Source organism: Cygnus atratus, chromosome 12 (assembly GCF_013377495.2).
Source record: "Cygnus atratus isolate AKBS03 ecotype Queensland, Australia chromosome 12, CAtr_DNAZoo_HiC_assembly, whole genome shotgun sequence".
Taxonomy (NCBI): Eukaryota; Metazoa; Chordata; class Aves; order Anseriformes; family Anatidae; genus Cygnus; species Cygnus atratus.
Window position 1 is genome coordinate 2,392,829 of NC_066373.1, and position 23,697 is coordinate 2,416,525.

General features: G+C 55.4%; 1 protein-coding gene across 1 annotated transcript in view; it reads right to left on the bottom strand.

Annotated features, from left to right (window-relative positions):
- The window catches only part of JPH3 (junctophilin 3), a 48,668-nt gene extending 25,216 nt beyond the window's left edge, over positions 1-23,452 (bottom strand). Inside the window, exons 1-2 of the mRNA XM_035566267.1 lie at positions 23,071-23,452; positions 7,999-8,776 (exon numbers count right to left, since the gene is read on the bottom strand). Of these exons, the coding sequence (XP_035422160.1) occupies positions 7,999-8,776; positions 23,071-23,452 (1,160 nt within the window). The remainder of the gene's footprint in view (positions 1-7,998; positions 8,777-23,070) is intronic.
- Between the last annotated feature and the right edge of the window lie 245 nt (positions 23,453-23,697).

The following is a 23,697-nucleotide window of genomic DNA, read 5'->3' on the forward strand; positions in this document are numbered from 1 at the left end:
AAGGATTCAGAGCCCGGCTCTGCCAGGAGAGAATCTGGATTTTTAATTATTTATGCTTCACCTCCGTGCTACGGTGATGAGAGACAGAGCAGACAGACAGATAGCAGGAGCAGGCTGCTAGTCTCTTTCCCCAGAGAAGCCATTTAAAGGATTCAGGTGAGCCGGAGGGCTGCAGACCCCTGCCCAAATCCTGCTCTGCACCTCTCCCCTTGGGAAAGTGCCTTCATGGGGTGGAGCATCCACAGGAGCTCTGTGTGAGCACGGGGAGGGAGTTAGGAGATGGGTAAGAGGCAGATGCTCTTTGGGAATCCCATCTTGCAGCCAAGGGTGGGCAAAAGGAGCTGGTAGAGGAGCAGGTGCCCTCCTGGAGGCGGGGATGGAGGTGATGAAGAGGAAGAATGGCTCAGCTGCCCTTTACAGGGTCTGAAGAGCTGGAAACCACCACTGACCCAACCCCGTGCGGGTTTGCCACCTCGGGCAGGTTTCGCTCTGAGGCTGGGTGCCAGACGTGCTCCAGCTGAGCAGAATTAAGCCGTCTCCCACGTGGGCTGCTCCCGATGCCGAGCCTGGGGAACCAGCAGCCCCCGAATAGCGATCCATGTCCCTGGGGACATGGATGGGACGAGGTAGATTTGGGCTGTGGCTGCAGTGAGGGTCGCGTCGCTGAAAGGGGCAGCGGAGGTGGGGTGGAGGTGAAGCCAAAACCACGGCAGAGCGCGGGGCACGGCCATGTCACTCCTGCGAGGGGATTTTAGGGTGTTCAGCACCCTGAAGAATCGGGACCTTCCTTAGTCACAAATTTAAAGGGATAATCAGTCGGATCCATGGGTTAAATCCCCCTGGGATTTTCAGGGGGGAATTCGCTTAGCAGGGTGTGCGGTCAAATCCTTTAATTTCCTGGATTAGGAAGCCAGGACAGCTTGTCATTTGTCCTGCACGGAGGAGGTGACAGAAACCCCATTGCTTGAGGCTTTCCAAACTCTCTGCAAGGGCACTGAGGGACCAGAAGCCCCCAGCCCAGGCTCTGTGACCCCCCCCCCGGCGGCGCCAGTCCCCCCACCATCAGCATCTCCAAATCTCTGGCTTTGGCAGAGTGATGCTCAACAACACCAAGGAAAACATCCCATATTTTTACCCAGCTCTGCTTTTTCATCTCAGTTGTGCTCTCGATATTGCTTTTGCCTCTCTCCAGAGAGGGAAAGGAAAGGAGGACCCGGGGGGGGGGGGGGGACACAGGCGCACGGAGATTTTGGGGTTGTTGCTGCAGGGAAGGAGGTGGGTGGGAAGCTGGGGCGGGAGCAGCGCAGCCGGCAGGAGCGCATGCCAGGGAACCGAAAATGGGAGCTGGGAGAGGAAGAAAGCAAGCCGGCCTCTCACGAGATGGGAAAGCAGCAGCAGGGTTTGGTGCAGCACAGGGAGCCCAGACCTTCCCCTAAAAATCTGGGTGCACAGCATCACCGGGGTGATGACGGGGTGGGATGCTACATCAGCACCCCATGCTTGGGCCCGGCTGCAGGCTTTTGTGTGCCCCCGCCAGCTACCGGGGTGAGGATGAGGAGGGAGGAAGGCGACGGGGCTGCGAGCCAGGCAGCTGCGCAGGCTGGGGGAGGATTCCTCCCTTCCCTCCTGAAGATCGCGGAGAACAGCAACGCTGCAGTTTCTGCTCGTTGAATAGGCAAAGCAGCAGGAAGGAAAAGCAGGGGATGGTTTTCTTTCTTTTTTTTTTTTTCCTTGTTGCTGGCTTTTTCTTTTTTTTTTTTTTTTTTCCCCTCTTACGAAGGGCTGCTTCACCTGTCACACCTATGGGGTGGCAGCACCCTGCTCCCCTCCCATCAGCACGAAGAGGCCTCACCAGCCTCCCCTTCACCTCCTTCCCCTATCCCAAGCTGCAGGGGCAGCCTGGGCACGCAGCGAGCTCCTGCCTGCCCCACACTGCTGGGGAGGCTGAAATCCCCCTGCACTGGGCTGGTTCTGCCCCCCAGCTCAGCCCAGCTAAGCTGGTAAAAATCCTGGAGTAGAAACCAGGCAGATGATCTGGGCTGCGATGGGCTCCTGCGCCTGGAGGAGAAGGAGGAGGTAAGATGAGGAGGCAGCCACCAATTTGGGCTCCCCAAAGCTGTCCCCCGCCTCATGCCCCGCTCCTTGGGGATGCTGGCTGCACATTTGTCTCGGCCCCTTTCAATCTGATCCCACTGTAAAGGCACCAGCACACCCAGACCTCCCATCCCGGGGTGTTTCCTTCCTCCCGCATCCCCCAAGCCCCTCTCCTGCTCCCCCCAGGCTATCGCAGCCCCTCCAGGCACCGTGGCTAACCTGGTGGGCTCCTCATCACCGCTCTGCCCATGTTACTTCATCACCACCCAGCAACGTCGGAAACGATGAAAGAAATGCATGTCGCACGCCTGGGCTGTGGATTTGGGGTGCTTTAGCTGGCGCTCAGCTCAGCGTGCGGGGAAGGTGGTGGGAACTGCGAAGCTGGGAGCGATCCTCGTGGCTGAAGGACGGCAGAGCAGCGAAGGAGGGCAGCTGGCAAAACTCACAGCAAGCTGCTCTGCTGGACATGCAGAAGGACCCTGCTGAGGTGTTTTTTTTTTAAATGGGACTACTTTGCAGAGCATTGCTTGCCCCAAAGGCACCCAACTTTCCATCCCGTCCGCGTCCCCGTGCAGCATCCCTCCACCCAGGCAGCACAGTGGCAGCTGGGGACACGCAGGGCTGGCCCTGCACGAGCGTGCCAGCTAGTCCTGACTTTTGACACAGCCACAAAAGGGCTTAACGCCCTAAGTCCTGTCTGAGCAGGAAATTATTACATCGGTGTTGCAGGAGGACTTGCTTAAACACTCACGGTGCGGCCAGCGGGGCCTGCACGAGCCGGAATTGGGAGGGACGTGATGCTCCGGGAAGCTCCAGGGCTCCTCCGTTCCTCGAATGCCCTGGTCCCGAGGTGGGAATTGTGCTCGCTGTGAGTCAGAGGTACCCGTGTCGTCCTGGCTGACAGCGGGAGGAATAGCAGCTGATCCTGATCGCTGCCACTCGTGCTCGCCTCCCTCTGTGTCGCACAGGGGTTGTTTGGGGCAGAGGAAGCAAAAACCCAGTCTGCTGCAAAGGGATTTACCCCTGCTTCAGCTGATCTCAGCCTCCGAAAAGTTCCCTCTGTGCTTTTCTCCCTGTCATGCTGTCCTCAAGGAAAGGATGGAGAGCAGGGATGGAGGGTTCACACCATCCCGGCGGGTGCCAGACGATGCCATTGGTGACCCCATCAGTCCCAAATAAATGGGTGGTGGTGATGTCCTAACCCAGGCAGCCCCCTCCCACAGCTGTACCCCATTTCGGCTGCCGGCTCGTCCCCAATATCCCAGCTGGAGGAAGGGGACACACAACCCTTGGGGGGCCACAGCGCTCCCCTTACCCCACACCCCTCATCCTCCCCGACTCCATCCGCAACGAAAACCCCGCCGGTGGCACGAGGGGGGGAGGCGGATGCAGGTGCCCCGCGGCCACCCCCCGCAGCAGCAGGAAGGCAGCAGAAACGTGAAATCAAAGGCAGCGAAGTACAATCACAATGCTGCAGGCACAGGCCTGGGAGAGCATTAAGCAGCATTATGATGGCCCGGCGTACTGCCGGTAGTGACATTACCGCAACTCTAAGTGTTTGGGACCAGAACTGCGGAATCTATTCTCTTTTGTGGGTTTTGCCTGGGCTGCGTTTCCATTTTCTGAAGAAAATACCTGCTTGGCTCAAACACAACCTCTTGCACTTTGCTGTTCAGCTCTCCGGGGCTTTTCTTGCCTTCCTGCTTCCCTTTGTGTGCCAGACGTGGAAGGCGGCTGCGCCCTCACCGCAGCATCCTGAAGGAGCTTCAGAACATGTTCCTTTAAACAGCCTTGCTGCCAAGTCGTCTTTATTCACTTTCCTTCCTTCCTTCCTCCCTTCCTTCCTTCCTTCCTTCCTTCCTTCCTTCCTTCCTTCCTTCCTTCCCTTCTTCCCTCCTTCCCTTTCCTTCCTTCCTTTCCTTCCTTTCGTTCCTCTCTTTTTTTTTTTTTCTCCAGTTCCTCTTCCAGAAGTTGAATGACACCGTGCTAATTTGCAGCCTGGTTCCTCCTGAGAATATCGAGCTTAATTATATTTTTCTCATCGTTGGTGAATGGCTGAGCTATAATTACGCCTGGAAGCGCATTATTTAGGACTAACCCAAAAGCCTCATCCCCTCCGGGGTGCAAGGGACCGGCAGCTCACAATGGGGGCCATGAACCCTGTGCCGAGAGCAGAGCTGAGCGCCGGCTAAATGCCACCCATCACACCCACAGCATCACCAATGGCCCTTCCTCTCGTGGGTGGTTCATCCACGACCCCAAAACCCTGACCTGTGAGAGCAGAAGGACCCAGTGCCTTGCATTAAAACCCCTGAAGTCCTCTGCGGAGAGCTGGGGTCAGTGCTGAGTTCCCCTTCCTCCTGCATGGCCACGTGTATCCATCCTTGCCCAGCAGCTGTGCTGAAAGGCGAGGTGCTTGTCCTGGCTGGGTATTATTATTATTATTACCAGTGCCTAGGGACAATTTAGGTGTCACCATTATTGATACCGAGATGGGGTCTGGTGTCTTCAGCGCATCCTTCCCCTTCTAGGTAGGCTCTTGCCTTGTGAGATGGGAACGAAGCACCCTGCAGCACAAAGAGGACGCCCTGCACGTTCATTTTAAACAGGGTAAAACCAGGCTCCTTCCCTCTGTCTCTAAAAACTTATAGTTAGTATCAGTATTTGTTTTTCAGACCTGATCTGTGGCTCTTCTCACCCGTTTATTTTACAGGAACTATTTCAGCGAGCGAGAGATGTAAGAGGAAAGAAAATATTCTTTCATTTTAATTGCACTGAAGAAAATTTAGGAGAATCATCTACCAAACCTAAAAACTACTCCTTAAATGAGCTTACTTTCTGTGTCACAGATAACATTGTACTTTGTTCAGACTAAAACAACTTTAAGAATCCAATTTACTTGTCTTCAGTACACTATGTTTTTAGCCTACTTTCCTCAGGAAATGGGGCTTACTTATGTGATTGTGCTGTTTATATATCTATATGCCATCACTCCCACACTAATAACTTTTGAACGTGTTGGCCAATTCCAACCAAATTTGACAGAGCAGCAGAGTTTTCAAAAATACTGAATTCTTACAAATTTAATGAAATACGTGGGTGGGCACATATTTTCCCCCACCAAGGGAAAGGCTGCACAGTGAACTCAGCCATATTATTAGACAGAAGAGAATACACACACACATGACTGTTATAAACCCCCCGGTGGCTGGTAAGCCAGGGCTCCCGTTGGTTTCAGATGCAGGATATTGCACCTCTGAGCCCCAAAGCATGAAACGAGAATCAGGATTCCTCTGTCAATGCCTCTACTGCCTATTTTTTTTTGCATTTGTCTCAGCTCGGACGATGCAGTTTGTTGTGGGCACTGCAGGAGAGTGTTTATACACTTAGAAGCTTTAAAATTAATCATATGAATTACGTGAAAGCCTTTCGAGCTGGTTGTAGGTTTGTAAAACCTTGCTGTCTTCTGCTTCTGCGTGCTGGGATGCAGCCGAGAGACTGTCCGTGCAAAAACATAAAAATAAAAAAAAATGGGGAAAAGCTTGAACTGAAAGGCTGTGGGTTGCAGACGCGGCAGCTCTCCACACTTCCCATTTCAAGGTCCTTGGCCTTCTCCTTTGTGCAGCCAAATTACAAACACAACAGTCCCCAAGACCTTGGGGCTGATCCTGCACCTTCCCCGCGTCTCCAGCACACCCTACACCCTGCAGCGCTGCCTGAATGTAGCCCAACAGCTTCTCTCTCTGCTGCTGAGTTCTGGGGCTTCAACATAAGCCATGAACACAGGCAGCAAAAACTCCCAGGATGGGTGTCACCCACGGATGCTCGTCCAGCTAATGCACAGCGCGCGTCACGTTGGAGCCTGGCTGCCCCCAGCTCGCCCAGCGAGGGCTGCGCTGCACCGAGAATCGATACAGGGCTTTTCAGCACACCAGCAGCAGCCCTCGTGCACCAGAGGCAAGGTCTGTGCCGTGAAAAGAGCAAATCCTGGCGTGGCTGCGCTGTCTCCCTTCCTCGTGTGTCTATTCCAGGGCAGGCAGGGTTGGAGCGAGAGGAGCGGGGCTGCAGGATGCGCAGGGCAGGATGCTCACGAGCATCTGCTGGCAGCAACCCTCGGGGCGATGCTAAACTTGGGCTGCTTCTCCAGTGCTCGGTCTCTGCTGGAGCATCCTCGAAGCAGCGTGCTCCCATTCATTTATTTCTCTGCATCTTCAGTGATGGTTAAAGGTGGTCCCAAATCCCTCAGCTTTTTTGTTTTCCCTGTGCACGCTCATGGCCGTAGGTTGCATCCTCCCTGTCTGCTACAGGGGCACAAGGTATTTGTGCCCTGGCATTGCTATCGGATTTGATTTTTTTTTTCCCTTTCCTCCTCTTTCATAATTAGGAGGTGGAACATTATATGCCAGGAGCTCATTAAAGCATTTCCAGCACAGGGGGGTCACATCCCTTCCAGCTCCTGCTCTCGTGGCTTTCCAGGACCGGTACCGCCTGGGGACAGCGGATGTTCAGGGTCTCAGAGCCTGCATCCCACAGCACATTAGAGCTCCTCATTTCCAGGGCTCAGGCCATTGTACAGAGGTGTTTGTGTCCCCAGATCACATGGAAATATCTGCTCTTTCTGCTGCTCTGCAGTCTGTTTCCTACCTGGCATTTCAGTGGTTTGGTTTTTTTTGGTGTCTTTTTTTTAAAGCTTTGACAACAATTTGGTACAACATCAGCTAGAAAACATCATCAAGCCAAAATATCCTCCCAAAGCAGGCCTGGGAGTCTCATTCACATTGCAGATCAGTCATCAGCAGACATACTGATAAAGATTTCAAGTGTGACTCTGAATACAAATGATCCAGACCCAACAATTAATCCAGCACAGGAGGCTGAGGAGCTGCCTGAGTTTTTCCCTATCCCCAGCCCCTTTTCCCCAGCCTGGCTGCTACACGTAGCGCTTGCTCAGAAAGCAAAAAGAAAAGACCTTGCTTTAACAAACCATTCCCAAAAAGTGATGCAAAGGGCCCTGATCTCAGCAAAAGAGCCTGTCCACTTTGGCTCACCTCTCTTCTGGTTGCTCACTGCAGGTCACCAAGCTCCAGGCACAGTTTGGGAGCCCGGCACTTGAGTTGGACCCTATTTCAACCAAAATTAGACATCACCCCATTTTTCTTCCCCTCTTCTGCTGGTTTTCAGCTGGATCTTTGGGGTACTGGGTGGCTTCCTGGGGCTTGTAGGGATTGTCAGGGCACCCAGACCTGCTGCTTTCTAGCAGAACCTCAGGCAGGGCAAACCCTCCCCAAGCATCAGCTGCAGCCAGCGATTTGACTGCTTTCCCATCCAAAACCTCTTTCAGGAACAGAAACGGCAGGGAATCCTCCCGGCACAGGCCTTGGGGTGGTTTCTTTGGGCCGTGTCAGACAGAGGCTATGGGGAAAGAGCGTCGCAGGAGCTCTTCTGCTAAGGGCATCGTCCTGCCTGTTAAAGAGGCTAGGGAGCAACAGGTAAATAACCCAGAACATCACAGATGACAGCCACATGTGCCACAAGGTGACCCCAAAGTGCCATCCCACCACGCTGCAGCCACCCTGACGCACAGCCCCCAGCGCACACACTGCTCTGGGCGACCCTCCATTGCCTTGCCAGGTGTTTTGGGATGGTTGGGCACCAACGGCCTGCTTGAGGTGAGCAGGAGGGACGCTTCAGCCCTGATCCACCCCATTTTGAGCAACACCCACCAGGCCTGGGCAAAGCCTGGCTCCAACAAGCAGCCCAACAACACGGTCCACATTGCACCGACCCCCAGAAGACACCCACCACAACACCCGCCTGCCTCCAGCAGCTTCCATCAAACATCCCCCGGGCATCTATAACACACCAAGCCTCCCCAAAAGCTGCAGCCATCGGGTGCCACCTTACCTGGAGGCCGCGATCTCCGCTTTCTGCTTGGCGATGGTGGCCGCCCGCTCGGCCGCCTCCACGGCCCGATCCACCTTCTCGCGGATCTTGCTGGCCCGCAGCGGGATGAGGTTCTTCCTCTTGCCGCTGACCAGGACGTTCTGCTTGTACTTGCCCTCCTCCTTGGTGCCGTCGGGGAAGGTCATGCAGCCGTAGCCGTGGCGCTTGTTGTTGGCCCACTCGCCCTCGTACTTCAGCCCGTCCGAGCGCTGGCTCACCCCGAAGCCCGACCGCTTGTCGTTCTTCCACTCGCCGACGTAGATCTCGGTGGTGGTGGCATCGATGTCGTCCTCGATGACGGAGAGCTCGGCCTCGCCTTCGCCCAGGCTGATGGTGGAGTTGATGTCGCTGGCGGTGGAGCTGACCGTGCTCATCCCGGCCTCGCTCCGGAACGAGCTCTGCTTGCTCCGCTGGCTGGCCAAGGAGCTCTTGGACTCGGACTTACGGAGCTTGAGCCCGCTCAGCAGCGACCGTCGGAAGATGCCCTTCTTCTTGCTCTTGAGGATCTCGGCGTCGCTGTGGGCCATGAGGACGAAGCCGCCCCGGGACACGGCGGGGCTGCCGGCCACCGCCGGCGAGGAGTCGGGGTGCAGCGCCGTGCCGTTGGTGTGCTCGCTGCGCAGGGAGTTGATGGACGTCCTCAGGGGTGACCTGATGACCGCAGCCATGCCGTAGGGAACGCTCTGCCGGACGCCGTACCCCTGGCGCATCCCTCCGACCCACTGGCCCTGGTATGTCCCTGCGGAGAGGAGGCGAAAGCAAAGAGGGGTTTCATGGCGAGGCATCCTGCGGGTGAGTGGCAGCATCAACGCCCCCCCAAAACCCATTATTATTGGGAGCATTTGGAGTCCCAACAGCAAAGTGCAGCTCTGGATCCCACCCCATCACCGTGGTTGTAAATTCACATTGCAGGAGGGGAAAATAAAATATCAGGGTGGGACTGCAGCACACACTACAGCTGCAGCATGGGGATGTTAGGAACCAGCCAGGGCACTGGGGCACACAGAGCCTTCCCTAAAGGGACTGCCCCTTAGATCCAGCCTGAGTTTGTAAAAGGATCGGGCAGGGAGATGGGAATTGTAACCAGGATCAGAGTCCAACCCTGTCTGCTGTCAGCAGTGATCAGAGTGGATGGTATATTACCATGCGTTTATTTATATACACAGCGCCTTTCATCCAGCGTGTAGCAGGAGGGAGCGGCTCTATAGAAATAAAGGCCTCACGGGGAGACATCCATGTGGTTATTATCCTCAGAAACATGCCCCTGCTTGAACTCCTCCATTTGCGTGGGCACTCGCCGAGTTACTTAACCGGCAGTTAGCGGGCTGGGACGCACACAGCACCTTGCCGCGACGCCGCTGCTCCGGCATGCTGAGGGCTGTGCCTGCCCGAGAGTGGCCGTGCTGGAAAACAGGGCCAGAAGAAACCAGTCCGGGTGGGAAAACACAACCTAGGAGTGATTCTTGCCCTGCCCACCAAAATGCGTGGTGGTAATCAGCTCTCCCTGCCCCGGGTTTATAATCCCTTCCCATCCCGAAGCACGGCGATTGGCACGCTTTGTAATTTTATCTCAGTCAGTTGAACTGCGGAGCTCGTTTGTATTCTTAGGTCAGCTTAATCTTTTTGGGGCTGTCTCGCGATGCAGTGATGCACCGCCTGGCTAAGCCCTCACCGGGAGGATTTCAAGCCTCAGGCAGGCTCCTTGCTCAGCCAGTGCTGCCGAGCCCAGCCCGGGGCAATGCTGGAGCGGGGCTGGAAGCTGCTAGCACCATGCAGTGTCAGGGCAAGGGAGTCTTAAACAGTCTTAAAACAGTGAACCTCGTGTGAATCAGACCGAAACAGCCCTGATAAAAACAGCCCGGCAGATCACCTCCGGCTCAGTCCGATAGCGACTTTCCATCCCTCCTCTGCACGAGACGATCTTTGCCCTTAGCAATCAGCACCCATCAGATCCACCCGAGCTGTCTCTTTTGGCAGCAAAAATATTGTTCCCTGAGACATCCCCGCCTTGCTGCAGTGATTTCCCTCTCGGCAATTTCCAACAGCCCAGCAGAAAGGATTAATAAAACAGGCAGTGCTGGCTGTCCAGATCACCAGCCCGGAGAAACCCTACTTCCACTGCAAGGAGCAATCCTAGTGCTGGAGCTGGGGCATCCTGATGCTCCATTTAATTCCTCACCCTGATCTTACCCCAGGGCTCCCTTAGCAGGGGTTATCGCTCACCGCTGCTTGCCTTTTCCATCAAAACGAGAATTTGCACCATCCTTCTGTGGGTTTAAATGCGTTTCACTCTCGATTTATACATGGGGAAAGGTAGAAAGAGATGAGGGCTGCTGTTTTCCCCAGTGCTGGCTGTGGTTCCCAGTGCCCTGTGGTGGGCTGGCCCTACGGACCAGCACCCAGAGGCTCAGGCACCCATTCCTGATGCTCTGATGTTATCCCTGTGTACCCCCCAAAAACGCTGGCTCCAAGCAAAGACTGCCTTGGAGAAGGGAGGCAGGGCCAGGCAGGCAGGATTTACTGAGGGTTTATAGGATTAGTGCTGGGGAGGGAGCAGAGTGCTGGGATTATGGCGGCACCGGCAGGGCAGGGCGAGGAGCGGTGCTTGGCTCTGGGGAGAAGAATAGGGGACAGACAGTGGGATGGACAGCAGAAAGCATGGAGAGGATGCTGGGCATGCCCTCAGGTTGGGATTGAGCCTGTGGGCAAGGGGGCAGGGAGAAAAGGCCCTGCTTGGGATCTGTCAGAACCGGCCTGCCCAAGTCCTGGCCCCTTTTCCCTCGGTGACCCCCTCGCCCTGCTCCCCAGCCCCAGGCGGGCCCTGGGACCCCTCCACCTCCTGGCAAATCCCCAGCTGGGGAACCAGAGGAAAAGGAGGCATCGTAAAGCAGGCAAGGCCCTGTGCTGCAAGCCAGAGGCAGCGGCAGAGAGCAGAACAAAGCCGGCTCGGAGCAGGCATGACAGCGCGGCGCAGCTGGAGCAGAGGCAGCAAATTGGTCCCAGCAGGTTCCAGCTGCAGCGAGAGCCTGCGCGCCTCCCCAGCAAGGCCGAGGTGCCCAGGAAGCTGTCGTCTTTGCACGGCCTTACAACCTACTCCGAGGATTGCACGGCTGCCAGCAGCAATTGCTGCATCTGCTTGGCACGGTGGAGTTTTCTAAGCACAAGATGTGAGGACGCGAGGAGAGCCATCCCATCCTTCTCCCGTCCACAGCACGGAGCAGCTCCCAGCGGAGCATTCCCAAGCCCCAGATTTTGTTTCCGTGGCTGTTGTTGCTCTCCTGAGCACTTCCCCAGCTCACCTCCCCAGCACCCTTCAGGACAGCTGGCCGCCTTCGTGGGGACAGCCAGCTGAAGGTGCTTCCTTCCAAGGAGCTGAGTTCTTGGAGTTCCCTCCTCCTTCCTCACCCATCAGCACTCCTTCCTTCGTCTGACTTCATTACCTTTTTTAAACCCCTAAATAGCCCAGGATTTGGCCACGAGTGCTGGAAGCACTCAGCCATCTGATCTGCATTGCTAAGCACCGTCACCTCCTCCCCTTGCACTGCTCGGCTTAACCTCTGCCCTCTCACATTTGCAGATATGTGCACAAAGCCTGATCTCGCAAGGAGCCCGGAGACTCCTTCTCCCTGCAGAGCAAACGGGATTTTATGACTTTCCACGTTCCACGACGGACAGGCTATGGCTGTTCCAGAGCCAGGGAGCTGCAAAGTGAAGTGGGACTGCAGGATGGGGCCGGGGGTGGCAGGACGAGCACTTCTGATGCAGGAGGGACCGCGCCAAGGTGCTGAGCAGCTCCAGCCTCATGGGCTGCAGGGCAAGCACAGGGAGCAAAGTGTTTGCGACTTACTGTGCCAGCACCACCGAAGCAGCAGCCATTTCTGCTTTGCAGCTCTTTCCTTGCTATCAATAATTGCAAAATGCTTCCCGAAGCATTAATTGCGTGAGATTAATGGGGGGATTGCACAGGGGAAAATGCTGCATCCCCAGGGCTGGGTGCTAGGCACGGATGGGAGCAGAGGCACAGCAGGAGAGCGCTGGGCAGCCAAGGTAAAACATCTCAGCCACCACTGTCCTGCTGGAAAGAGGGACGGTTCCTGCCCTGGGAGTGGAATTTTGCCATTTACCATAACGGCATCAAAATAAGGGCCTGAGGGGATAAGCAGAGGGGGAGGCCAGGCTGTGCTCTCTCTTGCAGTGGTTTTACCCCAGGGAAGATTTCCTGACTCCTGGTGTAACCACTCCAGAGGAATATGGCCAAGAACAAGGTGATGCCAACAAAAGCTGGGATGCGGGCATGCACATGCCCGGATGGGAGGGCAGGGGATAACCCGAGCCTGGGGGAACACAAATAAAGTTTTCCTGAACGACGGCTCAGCAAGAAAACTTTCAGAAAACAGCAGATGGAGCGTGAGAGAGGAAATGGGACTGCGCGAAAGACAAGGAAAGTCGGGAGTGGATGGAAACGTGGGGAGAAGAAAACAGGCGATGCCGTTGCTGGCCACTTCCACTTGTGGTTTGTAGCCTGTCCTTATTTATTTATTTATTTATTTTGGCTCCCTCCTGCTGGAGCAGGGCTGGGTGGTTTCCAAATGGCTTTTCAAGCTCCTGCAGGAATTTCCATCGCCCTCAGGACCATGCAGAGCCCCGTCCTCAGCCAGAGCTGGCAGGGACAAAAGCAGCAAGGGAAAAGTCGCTGGCTCCCAAGCCTCGTTCCTAAGTCTCGATCAGCTTGTAAGTTCTTGAGAACTGACAAGCACCGAAGAGTAATCTAATTTGTTGCAGTTATTCAGCGCTTTCTCAGCATTTGGCTCAGGAAGCGAAAATTCATTCTGGGAAGAGCGCAGGGAGCCCACGGGGCCGCACCCATTGTCCCCATAACGCCACCAGCCCCGACACCGGGGTTCGCCCCGCAGCAGGGGTGAAGGATGGGCGCCTTTTGGGGAGGTGAGCAGGACCCTGTGCAAAGCCTCCACGTTCCCTGCTGGAAACGGGGATCATGCAGCAGCACTCCAGCAGCTCAGCCGGGAATTGGGCAGTAATTAGCTCCTGTTTGCAAAGTGAGGCTCTGCTGACACCAGGAAGAACGACGTGTCTCCATTCACTTCCTCAGCTTTGCCAAGGAATTTTGGGGGTTTTTGCTGGAGGAGGAGACCCGTCCCCGTCTCCACCTCCTCTCCCGCACCTCCTACAGCAGGGTCCGTGTGGGACCGTGTGGTTGAGGACCGTGGGGATGCAGAGGGGGCTGGCACGAGGTCTGGTCGAGGATGGGAAGAGGCAACCAACGTGTGTTGGTCTTTCCACGCAGAGCATGCCAGCCTGGGACCTCGCCTCATTGATGCAGTTTGTGCTGGGTACCTTTAGCAAGGTGACATAAGAGAGCCATTGAGAGGGAACAGAGAACCAAAACGCCTACAAAATAGCATTTTTTGGCCCAGATGGGGACAACCCACGGCGCTGCACCCAGCAGGTGATGGTGAGGAATGTCATGGGGTGGAAAGTGCCTGGCTTTGCTGCTTGCTGTCCCAAGCCTAGGGGCCTCCTGCCACCCGTCCTGCTTATGGTGAGCTCGTGAAAACCAGCAAGGACACCCAGGGGAGTCCAAATTTTAGACAAACAGGCAGCACAAGGGGGTTCCTTAGGGCACACCAGGGCAACAGGGAGGTTTTGAAGGACGCAGGGGGTAAGATGGGCTGTCTGCAGCCCAGTGGCACCCATGGGGCTTCCCTTGGCCAAAGGTAGGATCACCAGCTTGTACAGAAACCTGTCCTGCCTCCAAAATGGTGCTAGAAGGGAACAGGACTTCAGGACTTTGGGGGCTGCAGTGGCTGAATTTTCTTCCCTCCCTCCCCCCTATCCAAGGCGTTGGCATTTTGCAGGCTGCTGCTGAGTCCTTTGGCTCTGCTCCAGGAAAACCATTAAGTCGGAGCTGTCGGGATTGAAGCCTGCTCACCAGCCTGTCCCAAACCGAGACTGCCAGCTTGGTGTCCCATGGGACAGAGCCGTGGCAGGGGCACAGCTCATGGGAGGTCGATGCAGATCTGCCTGGCCTCGCTCCGCTTCACTTTCTTGCACTGAGAAATTCAGAGGGTTACACACAATGTCGTAGACATTAAGGCCGAGTTAAGAAATTTAGGGTTAGGGGTCAATGCAGGGGATTTCCAGGTGAGCTCAAATCAGATGTGGCTGCCCAGGTGGTCGGTCACAGACCACGGAGCGGCAGGCTTCAGGAGGCAGGTGTCTCTGTAGCCTCTGCCGCTTCCTGGAAGCACGGCCAGTGCCGCTTGGTGTGGTGGCCGTGTTTAGCAGAGGCAGCCATCCAAAACTCCCAGCTTGCTTGTGCAACTCAGCAAAATTCGGAAATGAGGTCTGAGTTGTCCGAAGCGCCCGTCTGCTGTTCACAACCCAGCAGAAGTAATTAGGCCTTGCAAATTGCTGGTTTATCTTGTGGAGGATCCTTCCTGGGATGCTCACCTCCTCGCTTATCGCTGAACTCTGCCACGCATTAATTAAAGACATGCAACGGCAATAATGACGCCAACCCCGAATTGCAACACCAGGAGCAGGTTTTACAAATATCTGGGATCTGGGTCTGGGGCAGAATTCATGTAAGATGCTCAAAGAGCAGGTTTAGCCTTGCAGAAACATCCCAGAGAGAAGACGGGTGGGGGAAAAGAGGGCTGGAGGATGCTCCGGCAGCTGCGTCCCCTTCTCCTACTGCGTTAGCTCAGCCCCAGGACCGGTGGTGTGGTGATGGGGACATCCTCTTTGGCCACCTCAACTGATTTCTGGTAGCCAGGGTGCCTCGCTAGTAAAAAGGTGCAGCCAAAATGTGCAGCCTGCTCCTCCTGAGCATGCACGTGGGTGTGTTTGCTACCAGCGCACCCCCAGAGCTGCCCATCCTGCAGGACAAAGCACCGCGCCGCACAGTGGTGACTTGCATTTCCCAGTCTGTGAGCAGCAATCACTCCCCAAAAACACCAACCTACACCCCCCTGGCACGGTATGGAGGGCTAGGACTTGCCACCGGCATTGCCCGTGGGGAAGGGTGGGCTGAGGGGTGATGCATGCGTGTAAAGCCCGCATATTGCCTGCCCCCAGCCCTGCCGAGGGTTCCCGTGCCTTGGCCATCACCAGATCATGCTGAAAACGTGGAGCTGTGTCTGCTGGGGCAGCCTGGCCGCTTGTTAGCCAAAAATACGCTCTGGTAAGTGCTCACACAGGGCAGGATACAAGGTATGGATTTTTGAGTATGCAAATCTGATCTGCAGGCACAAACACGTGATGGATGTTAGTCATTGCCTAATGCCAGGCTGCACGCAGACAGGCACCATGGGCAGGGAGGTCTGTGGGGGAGAGAGGGAAGGGATGGCGGATGAGATGGGAAGGGATGAGGGATGGGAAGGGTAGGAAAGGGTAAGGAAGGGCAGGGAAGGTTAGGGAAGGGTAGGGAAGAGTAGGAAATGGTAGGGAAGGCAAGGCAAGGCAAGGCAAGGGCACCTGCCTCCTCCTTGCTGGATGCAAACAGAGACAACTCTGGCTGAAACACCACTGAACGGGACTGCTCAATGGGTCCACTGGGAGAATCATCAGAAATGCAGACTCACGTGGTGGGAATGCATTATCTGAGGATATCAGGCCCATCCAAAACGTGGCGCGCTCTTTATCTTCATCTACCCCAAAGGTCCTTCGCAAACATCTTAGAGATCAGCAGGGCGAAGCTGCTCCCCTCACAAGCATTCATGTGCATTGTGATATAGCACAGACTGCTGATTCCTGCACTTATGGCTGGGAAATTGAGGCCGGGGGGATGACCTCCAAGAAAACCTGGTGCGTGCCTCCTTCCGTGGGCAGTAAATGGCTCTGCACTTCCACAGCTGGGCAGGGGACGGGGCGAGGACCCAAAGCCAATGCCCTCCCTCTGCAGATAGCAGCAGGAATTAAGCCAATTTCCACAAGCACTGGCCAGGGATGAACACATGCCCTCGTAACATCAAGGTCCTGAGCCCTGGAAGGGAGGATGAGCAAAGCAGCAGCACCCGGTGCTGGCTGCTGCAACCTGAATTTATTTTAAGGGGGCCTGAGACGGGATGGCTGTAGCAGGAGGGATGGCAAACCCATCACCATCGCGCCCAGCACCTTTATTACAGCTAATGTGCTCCTCTTACAAAGCAGAGTGAAATCGGGCTAATGCTTAGCCCGTTAATCCCCCGGCGCTCTAATCCTCCTCGCAAACTCTCTGATCTCACCCCATTTCTCAGCAGGGCTCGCGGGGGTTAGGGCTAATTCCTCGGCACTCGGGATGGGTGCTGCGTGCTGGTGCTGGGCTTTTTTGGGGGCTGTATCCCTGCGAGGTGCAGGGGATGCTGAGTGGTGCCCAGCCGAGCATCCTACAGGTGGCAGCGACCCCGGGGCGGGGAAAGAAGCTGCCCATCATCCTGAAGCTGCAATTTATTGGAAGAATCCGTGTCTGTGCCAAACGCTGGGCTGCCATCGGGGTCAGGCAGCAGGATGTGCACCAGCAACCCCCCAAATCCCAAAATCATTCAACAACTTCTCGTCGTGCATGACAGGGCACAACAAGGGTCCTCAGCCCATCCCAGCCCTCCGGTTCACAGCTCCAGAGCACGATTATAATCTTTTATTATTATTATTATTATTATTTCCCATGAAAGAAAATGGCGAAGGCCTTCCTCAGGCCCAGGAACCATCCCACTCACCCAAAGCGTTGCCCTGGGCAGGAAATCATATCCTTATTGCGATCATCTTCATGTGAATATTTGCAAAGTTAGGGGCCGTGCGCTCGCTGCTCGCTCATTCCTGAAAATTCATGATGCTCTGCTGTACGTTAGGAGCAAGTGGAACCTCTTCAGGGGATAATCCCGGGAAAGGAGTGACTGTTCTAGGGGAATGATCATGCATCGATTGCAACTTTTAAGGCTTTTGATTCAAAGGACAGAATCTGTGAGGAGAAGCCAGTATTAAGCCCCAAAATACAAACATTTTCCATTCGAGTGCTTTTTTTCCTCCAAGCTCCCCTTTTCCATGAACAGTTAAACACTTGGATTGTATCTTAAACAACGTGCTGGAGCAGCAAAAAAGTATCACCAGTCTCCTAACTATTGCAAAGTCCTGCAAAATAAACCCTTTCCTGGTCAGGATTTCAGGCAGTGCCACAGCCAGACCCCAAAAGCTGCCAAATCTCACACGACAGACCCCAGACCAGCTCCGTCCCCTGTAAGACCAGCACCAGCACCACCCTGCCCGGCTTCTACATGTTCATGCCTACAGTAATACAGACCATCCCCCTGCATCAGCGCTACCTGACTCAAGGCATTCAAAATTAATCAGGTTAATTTTAAAATCGAGGCTTTTTTAAACAGAAGGCATTTTTAGCTCCTGTCTGCTGGCTTCCAAGCCTGTAAGAATGACTTTTCTGCAATAGTCTGGGTGGGAACCTTCTTTCAAAAATGAAGCCGAAAATCTTGCAAAAAAATCACATGATTCCACAAGCTGGAGCTTCAAGAAAAAAATGTTCTGCTACAGGAGCAGATGTCACAGAGCCACAAGGAGCCCCATGGGACTTCAAGTCCACTCCCCCTTAGTATATCTGAATACCCCACAATTGGCTTTAAAAGCCACGAGGAACCCCAAAGCAACCCACACAGCATCTCCATGGTGCTGCTGTGCCCCACTTCTGCATCCTGGAGCCAACTTCCATCGGGGCCAGGAGACCTCAGCTTTTCCCCAAAGGAGCCCAGCGACAAAGCCCCGTTCCCAGCAAAGCTCCCGGTGACCCCGTTGGTGCAGGATGAGGCCCTAAACCACCATCAGGCAAATAAATGATCCTCGTGTTTTCCCTGCCCTTTGGCTCAGGTCAAGCCCTCCTGCTAACAGGAGAGGAAAATGTTCCCCAACCAGCCTGAAATACTCGGATGGAGAATTTTCCATATCGTTCCTACGGGGCGATCCGAATGAAAAAGGCAAGGAGTGTTTATATGGCTGTCATGAGTTGCCAGAGATAATGAACACGGATTTGTGAAACAATTTTAGAATTGGGCTTCAGGACTCGGCATTAGCAGTCGGGGGGAAATGTGTAAGGGGGGGGGGCAGACTGCCCCAAGGTGGGGTCCCACTTTGTCCCCTGGGGCACCACGTGCCAGACAAAATACCAATGTGGGTCTCAGCCCGTCTGGCAGTTTTTATGTCCTGTACTTTTCCCTGGGGTCAAAATCCTTCTTCTTCTGTCCTGAGCTGTACCTGAAGCTAAGCAGCATGTTCCAGCGAGATAAGTAATTAACATGAGTTCATATCATTTATTTTTAATGAAGCCGGTCAGAAGCTTCATTTAGCATTTCGATTCATTTTTCCACATTCAGCGTGTCCTGATGTCTCAGTCGTTGCTCTCCTGGTGTCACCGCTGCCTTGCAAGCATCCTCTGTACCAAATGCAGATGGCAGGATGCTTTACAAATGAATTGCACAGCTTTCCTTTAATTACCAAGTTCTTGGGGGGTCAATAGGACCGGCTAGGTCTGTGTCTGGGTTCTGCAGGAACCTGGAGGATCGAGGACCGGGGCACATTTGTATTTGCTTGCTGCCACCCACTACTTGAAGTGCATCAACAGTTCGTTCCCAGCAGCAAAATAACACGAGAGCCGATACTTTTAAGGTAATTCTGACATCCACGCTATGAATAGATCACATGGAAATTCGCCCTCGCTAGCTGGTTCCCTGCAGCTGTAGAGAAACCTGTGACCAACCCCTGGTACGGGTGGTGGCTGTCATCCCAAAATGACCTCTGGGCTAAGGCAAGGGGGCCGCGTCCCCTTCCTGGACAGGCAGGTGACCCTGCAGCATCTCTGGGTCTTCCCTCCCCGAGCAGCCCTTTATGCCTTTTTGCAAAAAAACCTCACGTTTTCATCCCATCAAGAACTTGAAAACCATTTGGTTTGTGGCGCCTAGTGCTGCGAGCGGCTGGAGGTGTCACTGGTGCCACCGCAGGGGCACTGGTGACACTGGGGGACATGGGGCACGGAGCCAGCACGGCTCCTGCCCGGCTGCTCCCACTGCACCGCTCCCCTCTCCCCACCGCTTGCAAAGCACAAAGATTTGCCAGCCCGGGCCAAGAAAACCCACTTGCCTACTCACACGGTGCTAACAATGAAAACACTAATTATATTTCACTCACCTATCAAAGGGATGATTCATTTAGGTGAGTGGGCACGGAGGATTACACAAGATGAACGCCGAGGTGCGACCGCCCGTCCCTTCGGGGTGGCCCTCCCGAAAAGTGGTGCTGCACGGAGCCCATGGGATGGGGTGGGCTGAGAGCAGAAGGGGCACAGCACGACCCCAGTGAACCACGGACACCTCCAGGCTGGGGAGCTGCTCCTCAGGGGCTGCCAGGCAGCAGGGACCCCGGAGAGGGGCTGCTCTCGGTCCTGGATGCCAAACGCTCAGCTGGGATGGGCAAGGAGGGGACGGCGGCTTTGTCAGGGCTGGAACGGGTGAAAGCAGGTTTAGGGCTTCCTCCTCTCCCTCAGCCCCATCTCTTCCACTCCCCCACCACTGTTTCAGCAGCTAAACCCACACCCAATGCACGGCCCAAGGTTTTCTCAGGGATTTCTGTGGCAAGCCTGTGGTCAAGAATCAAACCGTGCCTTCAAGGTTCCTCTCGCTTCCCCCCAGGGTAAAATCACGGAGTGTTTTCAGAGTGCCATGGAGTTACAGAAAGGTATCACGAGGCCAGAACCAGACGAGATGTCTCCTGAGAGAGTCTCCAACGGGAGGCCTCCACACCTTGGCTCCAGAGAGCTTCCCCACCACCAGCTCCGTCACTGCTCATCCCACTCCCTTTTGCCCGAATCAAGGGACCTGTGCAGCTGCCGACCTGTGGCCAGGCTGAATCCAGCCCACCAAACGAGCCTTGCAGCTCCAGCACCCGACCGAAGCAATCCTCAGAAGCCCGTTTTATGTAATACCAGCCTGCTGCTGGATGGGGCAGGAGGCGTCAGGTATTTTTGGCAGAAGGACGAGGATGCACGGATGGGAAGGGACGGCGCACACCTGTGCCACAGGTGCACGGACACAGGTCGGGCGTGCAGCGATGCCATGGAGATTTGGCACGGAGCTGGCTCCCTAAGGGAGCAGAGGGGCTGTATTTGTGCCCGGTGCACCATGTCCACATGCAACCACGCGGCTGGAGGCAGGCGGACCATGGGCAGGGGTCCGAGAGCCCCGGCGGTGCGCTTTGGGCACAGCACGTGCGCGCACGGAGGGGCGAAGCGGCGTCGCGGCGTGGGGAGGAGAGGCGTGCGTGCACGGCGATGAGTGTGTCGGCGTGGGAGGTGTGAGCTCGGCAAGCTGCACGCGGGGGCAGCGTGCGTGCGGGCGCCAGCACCCGGCGTGGGGGGGGCGGCGCCTGGGGCTGCCAGCGGAGCCGGGGTGGCGGTGGGTGGCCGGGGGGGGGGGACACACCGCTTGCCATACCCAAGCCAAACACGTCAACGTGTGTGCATGGGGCACGCGAAATATTGTTTCCCCAACAGCACTGGCAATGGCTGGTGGAGTTTCGGGGTTGGCCCTTACCCACTGTCATGAAAGGAAATGGTAAAATTGGAGTGAAAACCACAAATTCCGTGGCATCTTGCTTCCTAAGCCGTGCTGCGCATTTCGGGACCCATTCCCCTAGCCCTGGTTGATGTGCTAAAAAAAAAATAAAAATGCAAGGGATGAATATTTATCTGTGGGTGGCAAGTGACAGATGCTGGGGCGAGGATTCTAGGATACTTCAGTTTGATGGAGGTAATAACTCGAGCAGATTAATGAGAAACATCCTTCCCAATAGTTGCCTCCTCTGTACAATCCCTATGCAGTCACCCCGGCTGCACACATCGGCTTCTTGTACCCAAACGCACAAAGTTCATTAAGGTTCAGTGTCCAAAAGGCTGGAGATTTCCACCCACAGATGGGAAAGGCTCCCTGGCTACTTGCAACCGAGTTCATGAAAGTGCATCCTCGGCCGGGCTCCGCTGCGCCGCGGTGGCTGCCAGGACAAAAGTGGGGACCGCGGGCATCGGGGCGAGCAGGAGCCCAGCCGGGGCGTGCAGCATCCATCCCTGGTGCCAGCAGCCTGGGCAGAAGCACCACGGCTCCAGGTTGCCCCAGCACCACCATTCCCTCATCCTAGCGTGGTTTGCAGAGTCCTCAGGGGACAGTATTTTGCTACAGACCTCTTCTCCTACTGATCTTACACCTTCTCCTAAAATGACAGGCGTGCACTAGACATTTTTGGTCCCAACCACGGAGAAGCCAGCCTGGCCTGACAAGATGGAAGAAGCTCTTTGCTTCTGGTAGCTTCTCAGAAACCAGGAATGGCTCGTTCACCCCATGCTGGGGATGCTCCCCAGGCTTCCCAAATCGCTGCCGTGCTGCGGCCGATGAGGAACAGGCAGGGCTGAGCCCTGGGTGGGGACAAGAGCGCGTGTGGGGACATGGGGACGGGGCCAGCCCCGCGACAGCCAGCCCTTGGAGACCTGTGGTTCGTGCAGCTCCGGCCCGCCTTCCTGCAAATGTCCCCGGCAGGGGCTGGGTGCCGGCGGGGGCGCAGCGAGGTGGCACGCGAGTTCAGGGCATGCAGAAAATCCCCCACATCCCCTCCTGACCCTGCCGAAGGCGAGAGACCATGACTGTGCTCCGAGCGAGCTTTATTCCCAGCTGAAGGGCTGCCAGGATTTCGAGATGACTCGCAAAGACAAGCCCAACAGCTTCCAGCTAAAACCCCAGCATTATTCCAGGCATCTGAAACAAAAGGTTTCGGCTCTGTTTTCCTTCAGGAGAAAGCCACCGGTACAAAATTATCTTTAAAAATAAAGAGCTCATTCCACCTTTCCCCCAGGGAGCAGAGAAGGGCAGCTGCAGGTGCCATTTAATCTCGCCTCCCTGTACAACCACAAAGCAGCACACTGGGGTTTTCTAGAGAAAGCTCTTGCAGCACCTTTCAGGAAGGCTGCGATGGAGCTCATCAACACTGCAATTTCCTGAACGTGGCCGTCCTGGAAAAAGATAACGCCTAAAAAAAAAAAGGAGCCTGCTTTAGATGAACACGCTCACCTGAAAAACAACAGGGCAGCACTGCTGAGAGCCCCCGGCTGCCGGCAGGTAGGCCCGGCTCGTATTATGGAGGCAGTTTAGATGGAAGTAGCCACAAAACATCAGGGAGGATGATACAGCCACTTACGGCACAGCACCAGCTGGTTTTCCTAGTTTGGCCTTAAAGCTTGTTAGGCCAGCAATTTTTGATCGCTCCAATTGGGTTTTCATGTTTTTTATTTAATCCTAGCTTCCCCTCCACATCTCGTTAAGCCGTGTTGACGGCAGAGAATAGCTTTTGTGATCCCTCTGAGCCCCTACGCTAAGCATTAAGCCGTAAACTAGGAATGTAAGACTCTTGTCTGAATTAAAGTCTTTTGCCCGGTATTATTTATTAAGTGTGGGGCTGCGTTTGGAGGGGCTGCAAGGCAGAGCGTGCATGCAACGACCTCGACCCCTTGCCAAAAGCATTTGCAGCACAGGAGCTGCAGGGATCTGCCCCAGATCCCCCTGCTCACTCCAGTCCCCTCTGGTTTGCTCCATCCGCTCCATGCCAATCCTACAGGTTACAGTGGTGCAGTCATCACTGCGAATCCCATGTGCAACTCGGGCTGTCTCCCAGCAGCTTGGCCCACCCCGTCCTCCCACCCCGTGGGCGAGGGCTGGGCATCCCCCTTGCCCCAGGGCCAGCACCCCAAAAAAGCCTTGCCAGTGCCAGGGGAGAGGGCCTGGTGCTCGGAGAACATATGGGGCTACCTGTGGCAAAGAGCTGGGCTGGTGCCACGCGGGGCTGGTTCCTTGTCTCCCGTGGGGCGCGAGCATCCGAGCATCCCTGGCTCCAGGCGGGCAGGCTGCAAACTCCCAGGTGCCAGCCCAAGCACGGGGGCTGGTAGCCACACATCGCATCCCGCCCCGGCTCGGAAGGGACCAATGCATCACCTACCTCCATCCGAGTAGGTCTCTGTCCCGTAGCCATCCTGTAATCCATTGCTCCAGGTGCCTTCGTACTTGGCCCCGTTTCCAGTGCATTCTCGGACCCCGTACCGTCCCTTAAATCCATGGGTCCACTCGCCTTTGTACACCCACTTCCCCTTGCTCTCCATGCCAATGCCATGGCGCTTGCCCTGCGCCCAGGTGCCCTGGTAAGTGTTGCCGCTGGGCCAAGTGTAGACCCCCAGCACCTCAAAGCCGTGACTCCAGGAGCCCGAATATTCACCTTGACCCTTCGGGCCGGTACAGATTCCGTGGCCATGAGCCTTTCCGTCCTCCCAGCCTCCACAGTACGACCCTCCATCGTCAAAATTAAACCTTCCCCCACTGGACATGCATGTAATTCGGTTTGCAAATCCCCCAAAAGGTGAAAAAAAGGAATGCAGGAAATAAAACGGGAACGATGACTTGGAAAAAAAAAAATTCAAATCAGATCAGATTCGATCGAAATCATGCACCAGATCCAGGCAGCTGCTTAAGCCAGTTTCTTGTGATTATTCATTCTCTGGGAGTATGTTCGGGATCAGTTCTCTCTTCCCCTGCTGTGGAAACAGGATCATTAAAAAAAAAAAAAATAGCA